Below are 15,077 nucleotides of genomic sequence, written 5' to 3'. Positions count from 1 at the left end.
TCCAGAAGATTGTACAATGTTAACATATCTGGAATGGCACCAGCCTCACTCTTGAGCTTCAAAAAGTCTTTGGTAACCGTGACTTCCTCTGACTGAAGCTCAATATGGTAATGCAGTGCCAGGGCTGACAACCCAGTTTGTTTTGCAGATTCTGTAGAGCAGCTTTAATATAGGGAGAACACAACTTCCAGATTGTATGAGTAAAATTAGTTGTTTCCCCCCCCCCTTTGCCAGTTTAACAGTTTCTGTTTTGCCTGTTAGTACTCCCTGTCTGTTTTCTTACCTGGTTCTGCCTGACCTTGTACTTTCTCCTCATGTTCCCCTCTTTCCTCTTTGGACTGACATTCATACACAAATAGATTGTATTCAATTAGATTAAAAAAATACTATTAAGATCACTAATAAAAAAGTCCTCTCTCAGTGTATTTTCAACCAAAAGGCAAATAACCAAACCACATGTACATCTAATAAAGGATACAAATATTGAAACACTGATCCAACATTATCCGTTATTGATGGATCATTTGATCTTACACTTTTACCTGAATGTGTCATGGGGCCGAGTGGCATGTACTGAACAGGACTCAGGTGCAGAAACCCAGAGCAGAGACAGCAGATGATGTAACAATTTATTAGGCTTAAGTGCAAAAAAAGAAAAGATAGCAAAGACAAAAAACAAAACAAAACAATAAGACGTGGAGTTTGACGAGGCGTGGCCTGGGGAACGTGGCTAGGGCGAGGGAATGAGGCCTGAGATGCGGAGTGGAGCTGCGCAGGGAACAGTCACACTGAAGAGAGAAGATAGAGTTAGGGAGGTAGTGGAGGCGTGCAGCTCGGATCTCAGCTGACCCTTCTCACCCTGGACACAGTCTGTTTGACCTGCTCCCCTCAGGCAGGAGGCTCCGGTCCATTCGCACCAGAACCTCTCGCCATAAGAACAGTTTCTTCCCCTCTGCTGTTGGACACATGAACAATAACCGTATGACTGTTCCCACCACTAACACATGACCCTACGCTGTGTTCACTGCATCATTCCATGTTTGGCACTGATCACCACCTACACTCATGTATATATCTACTTAGCACTTTTAATTCTTATTCTCATGTCTATTTAAGCGTAATTTATGACAGTATGTTTGCACTGAAGCACTGCAGCAATTTCCTAATGTTGTAAACCTGCTCAACATTTGGCAATAAAACCCTTTCTGATTCTGATTCTGGAGGCAGCTCTGAAGTGGCCAGTTGTAAGAGTAGCAATTCTTACTTGCAGTAGGGGACATGGAGTGTTGAGAGGGGGGTGATGAGAATCCAGGGGGAGGCTGAGTGGCGTGGAAAGGCTGGCCTGAGATCCGGGGCTTCAGATGGAGTGTGATGGCAGGAGGGCAGGCAGGTGAGGCACAGAGAGATTTTCAAAATGATTGCTTGGTATCCTGAGTCGGGAGGTGGAGCGTGAGCCAAGGTGAATACAGCAACTGCAGCACAAGAGTCTTGTTAACAAGATAGATCACAGCAAGCACTTGAAGTATAAGGCCTGTTACCAACATGCGTTGATGACGAACTGGCAGTGAATGAACATCAACGTGTGGTTTAAATCCCTCTGGCTTGATTGCCTGCAATAGGCTCCAGGTGTGCAGGAGCTGGAGTTGGCCCTGCCCAGGGGCGGATCCCAGGTCAGTTCAGGAGCCTTATGGAAATTCCAGCCACCCACCGCAGACCATGACAGAATGTGGCTCCTTCTTTTGAAAAAACTTCCTCATATCCATTATGAGCCTGGCTGTCTCTCTGTGTACACACACACACACACACACACACACACACACACACACACACACACACACACACACACACACACACACACACACACACACACACAGAACAGGAGCTATAAGGTTAATGGGCATCCAGTCAGTTAGCTAGTTAGTACCTTGGGTTCAATATCGGTACATGCACATATGACAAAATAACCAGTTTCTCTCATTACATTTCAAACAGGACAGTGGTAACAACAGCAGGCTACGGACAATGTTAAGTTTTAGATTTTAAATAGGCTATATACATTTCAATGACATCAACAGGACAGTCAAATAGCGCTGGTTTTACTACAGAGTAGGACGGATTGTAGGGTAGCAAACATCGTCGGAAGTTTTCAACACTGCAGGTTACCTGTTATAATGTTTTTCAGCTAAAAAGAAACATGGCCTGACTCCTACCTAACTATATAAAGAGTAACTGAAAATTAAATGCAGCTAACATGTCCTGTTTCCCAGGTGGTGTTACCCTTTTCCCTGCGGTGGGGAGAGGCAGACCGCCCCGACTCCGCAGCAGCAGGGAGGCCCCACACTCCAGACCGCAGTTGGACGGCCAACTCTTCCTAGCCCCCCCGCTCCAGCAGGCCGCAGAGAACGGGGGTGAGAGAAGACCACCACCACCTGGGTCTGGGTGCAGTTCCCCCCTCCAGGGGCAAGGGTACCTAGACCCGGTTCGTAGAGTACGCTTGGGGAGTGTGATCGTGTGTACAGCGTCTCTTTATGTCTGTCTCCACGTTGGTTGAGTGTGGAGTAAGTGCATATGAGAGCATGAGGGTGGGGATGGATGTTTGTGTCTGTGTGTGCCTATATGTCTCTGTCTATATGTCAGGTTGGGTATCAGACGCCACCTCTCTGGGGACATCTCAGGCCCTCCAAGGTTTGGAGGCCTATCTCCACCCACCACTTCCCCTGCCAGTGGCGGACTCCCTCAGGTGTCGGTGTGTTGGTGGTTCTTTGTGTCTGGGGGTGGGCGTCCGGGTACACACTGGCTCACTCCTTGGCGGCCGCTTATCGGGGCCTGGAGCCTGGGGCTCGCTCGGGCCACTTCGGAGGTGGGGTGCCCCCGGCCTCTCGGCCTGGGGCTCGGTCACTCAGGCACAGCTGGGTGCCGGCGGAGCTCACGGGCGCGTCACTGCAACTCCCCCTGGCTTCTGCTCCGCGGCTGCTGAATGAGCCCTCATCTGGGACTCTCCTCAGCTCTTACTGGGACAGTGGCGCGGCTGCCCCTCTGTTGGTCTTCCTTGGTCTCTTGTGTTCTGGGGACCTCTGGATGTCTGGAGTTTTGATCTCCTCCATACCTGCTTCATACCCTGGAGGACGGGGCTGTGGCTCCCCACACTCCCTAGCAGATCGTTACATGGAGAAACCTTTGGAATGCAAGCATGCTGATCCACACAGGTATGCACACAGGTGTACACACGGGTATTCACAGACGCGGACTACAGCTTTCTTGGCTGCTGCCTCAAAGCAGATTTTCCCCATCTTATACTTAAATAAGATATTTTTCGTCACTGTTCAGCTGTACACATAAAAATGAAATATGGACTGTCTAAAAAAAAAGAGAGCGTAATTTTACATGAAATAAATAAAAAGTATGAAACATTACAGGGCCTAGGCTCATTTGAATTTACAATGATGGATGCCAGATGGTTTGTTTTCAGTTACCTTTAATACGTTTGTAAGTTTTGAAGAGAGATGATCAGTTTGAATAAACAGGTAAAGACATGTTATTACAGTAGATAACCTGTGCTAAAACTAAACAGAAGAACAAGAAACAATTTCTTAAATGTGGCAGCGTGATGATAAATGATTAGACTGGACACAGTGAATGTTCCTCGTTTGGAGTCTTTTTCTGGAAAACATTTAAATATGTGGCGCTTGTGCGCCATCATCACATATGGTGATGATAAATAAAAGTGGCAACAGGTGCACTGGAGAGCCACAGTATCCACAGACCATTTCTCTACTTTCCCTCCTGACTGATTTTCCTTTTGTTTGGTTTTTAGCTACTGTTCTTGTCACTGCTGGTAGCCCAGATGCTTACAGCCAATTCTGGTTGCACAGGTAGTCCAACTCCTCCAGGATGGCACATCCATGCAAGAAAGTTTGCTGTGTCTCCGAGCTCAGTCTTGAGTATATGGAGGAGATACCAGGAGATGGGAGGTTGCACAAAGAGAGTTGGACAGGGCCATAGAAAGGCCTCACCCTAAAGGACAAGATCTGTGTCTGCTCATTTCTACTAGGAGGAGCTGCCAGACTCCCACAGAATGACCTCCAGCAGGCTATTCCTGTGCATGTTAGTTATCAAACTGTCAGGAAAAGGTTTTGTGAAGGTGGCACAAGGTTCCAACATCCTTTAGTGGGCCCCGTGCTCACAGTCCAGTACCATGTATCTGCATCTTCATCTGCAGCTATGTCAGCTGAGTTAAACCTTCTTCTACTGACCACTCTGTGCATGGTCACATCACAGAAAAGTGGATAATGCAGAATCTATAGCAAACACCAGTCAAACATTGGTGAACTTTACTGGTATTTCTGGAAGTTTTATGAATCTTCAGCTTTAACTGTAGAAAAAGAATTCTTCATCCTTTTATAATCTTTTCCTCCAGGAAACACCGCATCAGCTACAGGACAGTTAAGTAATGTACATTTTGCTGTTACACAAAAGAAAACAAACAAAACAAAAAAGCATCTGTGTAAACAACAAATATTTGTTTTATTTAAAATCTTTATACACTTTGACATATATTAGCCCAACATTACTGCGACATACACAAGCTAACATTTGTTTAACAATACCAATAGAAACGTATCTACAGGAGATTTAACCTAACTAAATGAAATCAATTTCACTGCACATGGATGAAACAAATCAAAGCAAAATCAAAGAATCAAAACAAAACAAGCGGGAGAAAAGGCAGCAAGTAAGGGAAATTCATTCTTCACAAATTTCTTTCAAAAGAAAGGCGAGCACAGCATAACTAACATGCTAAGATTGATTTAGCTGTCAGCAGTTGTAACAGGCAGTGGGAGAGTTTTATATGTGACACTATATCTATCACAATTAGACAGCACAAATTACCACAATGAAACACATGGGCTTAATTTTAGAAAGAGCCATACAGAGCAAAGCAGCAGCAGCTCCCTCTCTAAATGATGTGCCATAAGGTGGGCTGATATAGTGGCAACTAAAATCTCCATCCATTCACCTCTATTTATCCAATTCACAGTTGAAGGGGTGCTGGAGCCTATTCGAGCTACCATAGGGTGACAGGCAGGGTATACCTTGGACAGGTCGCTAGTATGTCACAGGGCTGCCACTAAAATTCATTTTGAGCAATCACTTGTATCGACAGAAGTTTCAACTGAAACCTTAGCAACCCTAATATCAAGCAGAATGTAACATTATTGTATATTGGACTAAATCAGCCATAAGGTTAGAGAGGCTTTTTTGTAGAAGCAAGTGTGTTTCAGGCAGATGAAAAACAGCCCCAAATGAAAAGCTCTTGAACTCATAAACAATTCACAAAAAAACATAGAAAACATACCAAGTGTTTAAACTGAGAAAATGTACCTTTTAAAGACAAATATTAGCCCATTTTAAATTTGATGGCAGCAACTGATCTATAAAAAGACTCTTCTACTATGAAGCCACACTGCTGTAATAGAGCCAGTATGTTATTGTCTTATGTTACTGTCTTATGCAACAAATTCTCTGAAAAAATGTCATCAACATTTAGAGCATTGCTCTAAAATCTGTATATAACTATCAGCATTGATGGTGCCTTTCCAGATGTGCAAGTTGCCAATTTCATGGTCAGTAATGCACACCCATACCATCAGAAGTGTAATCTTTAGAAGGCCCATCTCTTCTTTAGTCCAGAGAATTGATCTGACCATAGAAAAGTTTTTCAATTTGTGCATTTTAAATGCATTTTGCCCAGAGAAGATGGTGGTGTTCCTGGACCATGTTCTTCTTTTTCTTTAACTTGGATTTGTCGTTGGCACAGTAAATTATGATTATGATTCACATACAGCAATTTCTGCAAGTGTTCCCATGCAGTGATTTCCATGACACAGGCATACTTTTTTGTAATGCAGTGCTATATTAAGGCCTGAAAATCACAGGACTGCAATGTTGATTTTGGGCTTTGTCCCTTGCGCACAGAGATTCCTCCACATTCTCATAATGCATTGATGGTGTTATGTATTGTAGATTATGAGATATTCAAGCCTTTACAATTTTACATTGAGGGATGTTATTCTGATTTTTTTTCACAATTTAGAGATGCAGTTTTTATAGATTGATGAAACTCTTCCTTTCTAAGATGCTCTTTTTATACCACATTACTGACCTGTCTTTCATGCAACTGAAAAATGTACAAGGAGACAACTTATCACAAAAACAAAGCAGCTAGTCTGACTAAAAAGACGAAAAAACACGATTTTTCTTCTGTTTTTCTTATCTGTTTGTTAAAAGGTGGTTTGTTTCATGTCCTGACAGTATTTAGTTCAACAAGCGGTGACTTCCAGAAGCTTTCTAACTGATTTAGACAAGCTGCTTCCTCAGTTGTGAACACTGTTTCCAACTCCTCAGTAAGGAAAATCGGTTGTCCTAAAAGTCGCTAGAAGTCGCTAAATGACGTCCTCGCCTAATTTGCATAATTGGTCATGCTAATCTAATTGTAATCTATGTTGTTGGAGAGAGAAATAACATCGTGGAAGAGACATAAAGTGAGTAAAAAACGTCCTAAATGCATTTAGAGTTTATTTAGAACTACAAATTAAATTTCTTTTAGCAATTATTGTTTTTTTTTTAATGTCACAATTCCAACCCTGCTCCTTTACCCGGGCCTGGACCGGTGTTCCAGATCAACTGGCGTTTAGATCAACTGGCGTTGGTCGAACAGATGTGTGGCAGTCTTGCGTTTCAGGAGCTCCTACCGACAAACCAGCAAAAAAACGCCAAATGTGTCATCTGTGACACTTGTGAGGTTGTCTCAAACACACTCCGTCAGTCTTGATGCTGTTGAACAACAAAATGTTTAAAAATGTGGCGAGTTTACCTGGTGATATCCTCATGCGCGACTCGATCGCGAAAACAGCAAACAAGTAACACCACGCCGTTGTTGTTCACAGGACAGCAAGAGTAAACGATCGGGAGACCCTTGTCGTCGTTATCGTTCCACTCGCACGGTTTATTTCACCGAATTCAGCGTTTTTGCTCCACAACTAAAGCGAGCAGTTTGCTCTGTGCACCAACATGGAGTCGAGTCAACCAGCGCCACCTCTGGCCAAGTGCCACAGCCTACAGCCAGATCAACTGGTGACACACATCTGCAGCACGTTTGAATTCGTGTCATGCACATTTGTACCTTTCAATTGTGTCTGTTTGTGCGTCATGCAAATAAACCTTTGAAATGATATCATGTATTTATTATCAGCCTACATTTGTACAAAATGCCAAATGACATACACATAAGAATCACCATCCTGATATCAACACTTTTGCCCATAAGAAAAATGTCGTGAACAAATATATGACACACCAATATTTCACCAGTGTTGTAACTCACATGTCGCCAGCATAGTCTGCCTGTGTCCCCCCTCTGCAAACGCACATTTCAGAGTTGGATGTGATATACAGTCTGCATAAGTGTGGTCAATCCCATAACGATCCGTAAGGGGATGGCAGCTACGCTGAATGTACAGCAGTCACACAGTGATCAGCAATAAACAGTCCCCAAAACTTGCATATAATCCCCAATGTGGAGCCCATCTACTGACTACCACATAGCAGCTGGACCAGTCCCCAATGCAGGTCAGTCCACTGCTGCCACCTGTGGCCAAGTACCATAGCCTACCACTAGATTAACTTGTGACACACATCTGCACCTGCTGCTATGATCACATTGAGTAAAGGCTGAGTGGCTGCACTCACACGTGGTGCATCTAAATCTACCCACAAATATGTTGAAACATGCAATGCCAGCAATGTGGATTGTCAACACTGAAAACAATCAGTAAGCAAAGACAACAGGGATCATTTGTTTCTGTTTATTTAGCACCCACAACATTTGTAGTCGCCTTCTGCACAGGGGAAGTCCACACACACCGTGTGGTACCACTTTCCACAGAAGGTGCAATCTGCAAGATTGAATGTGATTGTCAGGGTCATTGTCTGACTGTTTATTACTAATCACTGTGTAACTGCTGTACATTCACAGTAACTGCCATCTCCTTATAAATGTTTATTAGATTGACCACACTTATGCAGACTGTATATCACATCCAACTCTGAAATGTGCGTTTGCAGAGGGGGGACACAGGCAGACTATGCTGGCGACATGTGAGTTACAACACTGGTGAAATATTGGTGTGTCATATATTTGTTCACGACATTTTTCTTATGGGCAAAAGTGTTGATATCAGGATGGTGATTCTTATGTGTATGTCATTTGGCATTTTGTACAAATGTAGGCTGATAATAAATACATGATATCATTTCAAAGGTTTATTTGCATGACGCACAAACAGACACAATTGAAAGGTACAAATGTGCATGACACGAATTCAAACGTGCTGCAGATGTGTGTCACCAGTTGATCTGGCTGTAGGCTGTGGCACTTGGCCAGAGGTGGCGCTGGTTGACTCGACTCCATGTTGGTGCACAGAGCAAACTGCTCGCTTTAGTTGTGGAGCAAAAACGCTGAATTCGGTGAAATAAACCGTGCGAGGGGAACGATAACGACGACAAGGGTCTCCCGATCGTTTACTCTTGCTGTCCTGTGAACAACAACGGCGTGGTGTTACTTGTTTGCTGTTTTCGCGATCGCGTCGCGCATGAGGATATCACCAGGTAAACTCGCCACATTTTTAAACATTTTGTTGTTCAACAGCATCAAGACTGACGGAGTGTGTTTGAGACAACCTCACAAGTGTCACAGGTGACACATTTGGCGTTTTTTTGCTGGTTTGTCGGTAGGAGCTCCTGAAACGCAAGACTGCCACACATCTGTTCGACCAACGCCAGTTGATCTAAACGCCAGTTGATCTGGAACACCGGCAAGTGACCCGAAATAGGCACTCTGGTGAAGTTACTTTGTGTGTGTGTGTTTATAAGTAGTTTTAAACCTTGTGATCCACAAAACAGCATAAGAGTAAAAGAGTAAAAGAAGAACTGACTGCGTTACAGCACCCGCTGCTTGTTGAGAGTAAAAGAGATACGCGCTTTCACGTCTTTTTTTAGCGACTTTTTTTTTAGAAAAAAAGTCGCTAAGGGGTCTGAAAACTCGCTATATATAGCGACAAAGTCGCTAAGTTGGCAACACTGGTTGTGAAGTGAACAAATATAAAGTAGATTTAATCAATTATGTGATTTGCTGCCTTTTCCCATACTTTCTGTAGCTGAGGCTTTCATGTTGCAGTGAAAATAAAATATGAAGCCACTAACCCAAGCCTTTGCTTTTGCTGTTTCAGTCTCTGGCTTTCACGCAAATGTTGCTGAAGAAATGAATATTGATGGTTAACTGCTGAAAACTTTGCATGTGGTTGAACTACTTAAGAATCTTGTGCACAAACGAGCTACTTTGTTAAAAACAAAAAAACAGGCATTTATCATGGGACATCTGATAGCAACTCTAGCAGGTCACTAATCTATAGTTCTCTTCCCACGTCCTCTTTTTTCTTCCAGAAGGAGTCAAAAGAAAAATAATACATCAGTGGATCCAGACAGCAGCTCAAAACAGTCAGACATGCCAGTGGAGCTATTTTTCCTTTGCTTTTTGTAACTGCGTGTAGTGGCATGGGCAGAAAACATGTGCAGAATATAAACAAGTTGATGGCAAAAATCAGCATTACGTTCACCTTGTTTCTGACCTTTGCAGAGTCACTGTGATGTTTGTGTAGAGTCCAAGAAACCATAACGGTGCACACAATGTTGACTGCTAGCATTGTGACCAGTAACACAATCTGAAGGTAAATAATTGCTGATCGTGTTACACTTTTATAATAATGAGATTGAAAACAATTGTGTTCTGTGTGGTTCTGTAAGTGTTTAAAAAATCCTATGCCCTCTGGGATATTTACCACCAGCAAAACCCCCCAGACGAGTGCTGCTCCTTTCCAGGCATTGCACGAGGTCCGAAGATGGCGAGACCTCAGAGGATAAACCACAGCCAGCAGTCGGTCCACACTTATGAAGGTGATGAAGGAGGCGCTGGAGCGGAGGTTGTTGCGAAAGATTATTAGGCTGAAGAGGCATGTGATAATTCCCAGCGAGGTGCCTGTTGCATGATGGTAGATCCTCATGGGCAAAGAGATGATGGCTAGCAGGTCTGAGAGTGCCAGGTTCACCATGAAGACAGCGTTGGGTGATTTGAGGCTGTGGCGGCGAAGAAGAATCCACAGTGAGACTGCATTCAGTGGCAGACCTATCACCATAATGCAGCCAAAGATCCCAGCATAAACCCGGTCATCTTCTGTGGAGCTGTTTGATGTGTTCATGATGAGAAAAGAAATGTCTGAATGTCCTTTTTAAAGAACGGAAGCAGTGTGGCAAAGGTTCCTCTTTGTGTGGTTTTTCTTTGTGAGTGAGGCGTGACTAGTTTGTGACTGTAACTAGTCTCACTACAGGAAACTCAAGCTCATCTCATAAGCTCTTCCTCTACATTTGTGCTTTGACGATATTGTGATCTTGGATGGCAGAGCCACTTTTATCATGCGGCTCTCTTTACTACACAGAAACTATTGCCTCTCTAAGATGCTGCTTTTATACCAACTCATGTTACTGATCTGTTGCCTATTAACCCAATAAGCTGCAAAATATTGCTCTCATTATTTCTGTTTTCTAGCTTTTGTTGCCTCTGTCTCCTAAGATATATTGCTGCAATCAGATTCCAACTTTCTCACTGTAAATATTTTACGTGTATTGACATTTGGGACAGTGTCCCAACTTTTTGGATGTGACATTGTAGGACTTTTAAACAAATTGTTAACGCAATATGGCTATGTCTAATGTAGGGGACGGCAACCTTTAACATCAAAAAACACATTTTAGCCTCTCCACCCACAGGTCTATTTGAGTTCACACCTTATGGAAAATTCATCAAATAACAAACAGCCCACTTTCAAATAAATAAAACGTAGCAGTGGAGTAATAATTTTAAAATAAAAAGAGTAATCATGAAAGCTTTTTGCATGAAATTATGACTTCAGTCTATTTCAGTGTACTGTCCTCTTCTCAACAGGCGACAATAAAACAGCTTGAGGTCAGGGTCGAACATATACAGATATTTGCAAAAGGTATTATAGATATTCTGTGATTGAAAATGACAGCATATTAAATAATAGTGTTCTCACTTTGTTTTGTTTGATTTCCATATCAGGGCTGCAAGAAGGTGTTTGGACTTCCTGTAGTTTATGTTTGAGAAAACCTGCTCGCATTGCTATGCGGATCTCAAGATATGCAGGCCTCCGAAATATGGAGAGAAATATGTCTCAAAAGCGTAAACTAAGCTTTACAAACGTATATTCAATGATGCGTGTGTAACTTTAGAGGACTCACGCGCGTGCTTCAATCCACACAGAAATATCTGACCACACGTAAAACTATTTTACAAACGCATACATCCAAACCTGAGTAAATAATTAATTTATTAAGATCAGCTTCAAGAATCCGATCATTTTGACTATCAAAAGCCTTTTTGTGCGTACAAATGTATAAGACTACACGAAACAGCTCTCTCGCTCGCTCACAAAACCTTACATACGTGTGGACGAATCACCTGATACGCACAGATCACGCCCACGTAGGTTTTGAGGTAAATTTAACACTGCCAGCTTCTGCGTTCAAGTGCCTGTGTGAGTCAGAGTTCATCTCGTAGCTGCTATAGCTTCCTGGTCTGGTATAGCCTACTAACATTTCACTTAGAAATGGGTCCTTTACATGCCCCTCTGGTTGCACTAGCTAGTACTATAAGCATAGGTTTCTTTTTCCCAATCTCCGTAAACTTCATTGCACTTCACTCAGTCGCTGGCGCGCACGTGCCTGTCTTCCACTTCAGCCTCTGGCACAGAATACATTACCCATCAGGTTACTTTCCTAAAGGGGAGACTATGCCTGTAACATTTCAAATGTTCCTAGTTTTATTTAATTGTACTTTTTTAATATTTTTTTTTACCCAAATCTGCAAGCCAGGTAAGAGCCATAGCTCAGGGGCGAAAGAGCCGTAGGTTGTCGATCTCTGGTCTTATGGAAAACCATCAGGCAGTACACCAGTGTTCCCGTGTATGCTTGTAAACCCATCCATCCAGTTCCATCTTTTCTAATTTGGGCTTGAGTCTATCTCAGCTGTCAGTGGGTGAGAGGAGGGACAGGTCACCAGTCTATCACAATACAAATGCAGTGAGACAGAAGTATTCATGCTCACATTCACATCTACAGCCAATTTAGAACAACCAGTTAACTTCACAAGCATGCCTTTGGACTGTGGGACAAAGCCGAGGTACCCAGACAGCACGGACAGAAAGTTTGTCTCCTTCCAGCTCACCCTATAAGGGAACAGTGCTGTATTCTACATATATCCATCTTGTTCTCTTTGTTCTTTTCTTTTTAAAATACTTTAATAGGTTCATAGTACAGCAAAAATCAGATAAGGGTAGCAGGACAGATATTTAATTGTCTTTTTAATTGCCCCCTAGGGACAAATACAGTTGCTTTTTAATGAATTGTGAATTTGAATTGAATTGACTTTGATTACACAAAGACTTTGTAGCAGTGGCTAATGGGTAACGTGTATAACAGGACATGAATGACTTGAGTTGATTCTATAATATTATACTACAGTTTACAGTAGCATTGCTATCACTTCAGATCAGTCTCTGGACCTTGAAGGAGACGTCAGGGATCAGATGTGACATGATATTTTAAATCTTTATGCAATGCTTTCTATTTGCTGACCATACACACCATACTTCTAAGAACCATAGTTAAAGTTATAAGGCTTTCTTCACCCACTAAATCATTAAAGTTGACCTTGAAGACCTTGGTGGATGTAAGCCAAATTTTAATGAATAATAATATGATCCCACTCCACACACCTACAAAGTTTTATCAGAATTCATGCAAAACTTTAAGTGCAAAACCAAAGAAAAAGAGGACAGGACTTAAAACCTGTCTAACCACAACTGTTAAAATACAGAAAAAACACTACTATAAACGGAATGTTCTGCCTGTGAACAAAGTGTTACCGCTTTGCTTTAAATTAAATAAATACATGGTTGGTATGATATAGTAAACATACCTCATAGGGCTCTACCAGTTAACCATGTCTTATTTTTATGCGTAGAGTAAAAGGTATAGTTTATCACTGAATTAGCAAATGATAATGTGTCAATACAGAAAAAAAAAAGCTATTACAGTAACTAAATGTTGCCCATTTAACTTTCCAAATAAGATATCAGTCAGCAACATGGGAAACGCATAGCACAGTACTGGACGACTGCCAGAAGTGGGCTCTTTATCTGCCAGCAATCACCCATTTACCACTTTGTGCCCAATGTGTGGTTGAAAATTCCCCTTATTTCACTACAAGAGACTCTTATTTGTACTAAGCGGATACTAGATGGTCTATATTTACAAAGCAGCATTATGTAGATCTGTACAATTATTGTTTTACAAACTAACAAAACTGTCAGAATATGTGAATACCTAATGTTAACTTTCCACCAGTTGCTCTGCTCACACAGATCTTTCCTGACAATGCCCAAAACATAATGCTGACACATTATTTGCAGCCATAGAAGTGAGCAGAGGGCCATGAGGCTGCTGCCATTCATTTGACCACACACACAGTGCCTGTGGCGTGAAAGGGGACCCTCATGTGCAAAGTGAGGATGAGCAGCAGGCTGAGATGACCAGGTTGACCATGAAAACGACATTGGGTGATTTGAGATGTGACAGCGAAGACGAATCCAGTGAGCCACTTTGAGAGGCGAGACCTATCACCATAATGAAGTCATATATCCGGTCTTCTGTGGTGATGTTTGGTGTGTGCATGATGGAAAATAAGATATTTCTCTATCCTTTATGAAGTATTACAGTAAACGTTCTTCCTTTTTCTGTTTATCTGTGTGAAGTGAGGCAAGGTTAGTGCGTGACGCAGCAGCTAGTCAAAAATGTAAGAGGAAACTCAGCTTTTGTGGTTGGTGAAGTTTACTTTTCATGACATTACAGACGCAATGAAATTATGAAACTCTGCTGCCAACCCTCCAGCACTACAGCACTTAACTTTTTTGTTTTGCTTCTCAAGTGGAGCTACTATAGGGCCACATATACACATGTGAACACACACACATAATGAAGAGTTGTAAAAACTTCTGTAGCTACCATGTCTGTCACAATTGGGGCAGCAGCCGTGTGATGTGTGGAAGGAGGACTCAAATGCAACACTTATTCAGATGTGAGGGTGATTTATTAAGAATACTGAACATAAAGTGATGATGGCAAAACACAACTAAGGATGAACTAAACTGGGAGAAACTAAATCAAAGAGTAGCAAACCTGAACATGAAGGGAGGACAGCAGGGAGAGCACGCAGGGGATTCACGGAGAAATACAGAGTACGCAGGGTAACACAGAGGCAAACACACACTATAAATACACAGAGGGACACTGGGAAAAATCACACACACAGGTGAAAGACACAGCTGGACCTGATTAACCTGACGAGACAGGGGAACACTAACACCAGGGACCAACAGAGGGAGCACAAAACCCAGAAACCCAGTATCTAAAACACAAAACACAAACCATCCCAAAACAGCCCACAAATAATAATGAAAATAATAACAATAAATACACCAAACACAAAATCACCAAGTCACGGACTCAGGATCATGACAGTACCCCCCAAGGGCTGGCTCCCGACAGCCACAGAAAAACACCACCAGACCCGGGTGGGCGGTAGGGGGTCCAGGACAGAGGGACTGGACCAGGACAAAAGTGGAGGCCCCAGAGTCCCAAACAAAACGTTAACAAAACACACAGGGGACTGGGAGTCCGAAACATAGTTCAGGTGGCCGGCCTGGGGGCCAATAGCACAGAAGGCCAGGATGGGACAGTTCAGGAGGCCGGCCACGAAGAAGGCCGTGGCGGCGCGCAAACAGTTCAGGAGGCCGTCCATGCGGAAGGCAGTGGCGGCGGCGACCTCGTTCAGGAGGGCGTCCACAATGGCGATGACGACCAACCATCACAACCCCCCCCCCCCC

The 15,077-nt window shown here is 42.9% G+C and overlaps 1 protein-coding gene and 2 long non-coding RNA genes across 3 annotated transcripts; 1 reads left to right on the top strand and 2 right to left on the bottom strand.

The window, feature by feature from the left end:
* Positions 1–615: 615 nt before the first annotated feature.
* On the bottom strand, positions 616–1,778 carry LOC145420211 (uncharacterized). The gene is made up of 2 exons (XR_013901514.1): positions 1,265–1,778; positions 616–788 (listed from the first exon to the last, which is right to left on the bottom strand). It is a non-coding gene; the product is annotated as an uncharacterized LOC145420211 (long non-coding RNA).
* A 6,531-nt stretch (positions 1,779–8,309) lies between these two features.
* On the bottom strand, positions 8,310–11,136 carry LOC113036691 (lysophosphatidic acid receptor 6-like). Its single transcript, XM_080288599.1, has 2 exons — positions 8,740–11,136; positions 8,310–8,594 (listed from the first exon to the last, which is right to left on the bottom strand). The coding sequence occupies exon 1, from the start codon at positions 10,311–10,313 to the stop codon at positions 9,465–9,467; it is 849 nt and encodes a 282-aa protein (XP_080144725.1). The 5' UTR covers positions 10,314–11,136; the 3' UTR covers positions 8,310–8,594; positions 8,740–9,464.
* Positions 8,528–8,876, top strand: LOC145419983 (uncharacterized). Its single transcript, XR_013901259.1, has 2 exons — positions 8,528–8,667; positions 8,794–8,876. It is a non-coding gene; the product is annotated as an uncharacterized LOC145419983 (long non-coding RNA).
* Positions 11,137–15,077: the final 3,941 nt, after the last annotated feature.

The sequence above is a fragment of the Astatotilapia calliptera genome, chromosome 14 (genome assembly GCF_964374335.1).
Source record: "Astatotilapia calliptera chromosome 14, fAstCal68.1, whole genome shotgun sequence".
NCBI lineage: Eukaryota > Metazoa > Chordata > Actinopteri > Cichliformes > Cichlidae > Astatotilapia > Astatotilapia calliptera.
This window is presented reverse-complemented; position numbering and strand designations above follow the sequence as displayed.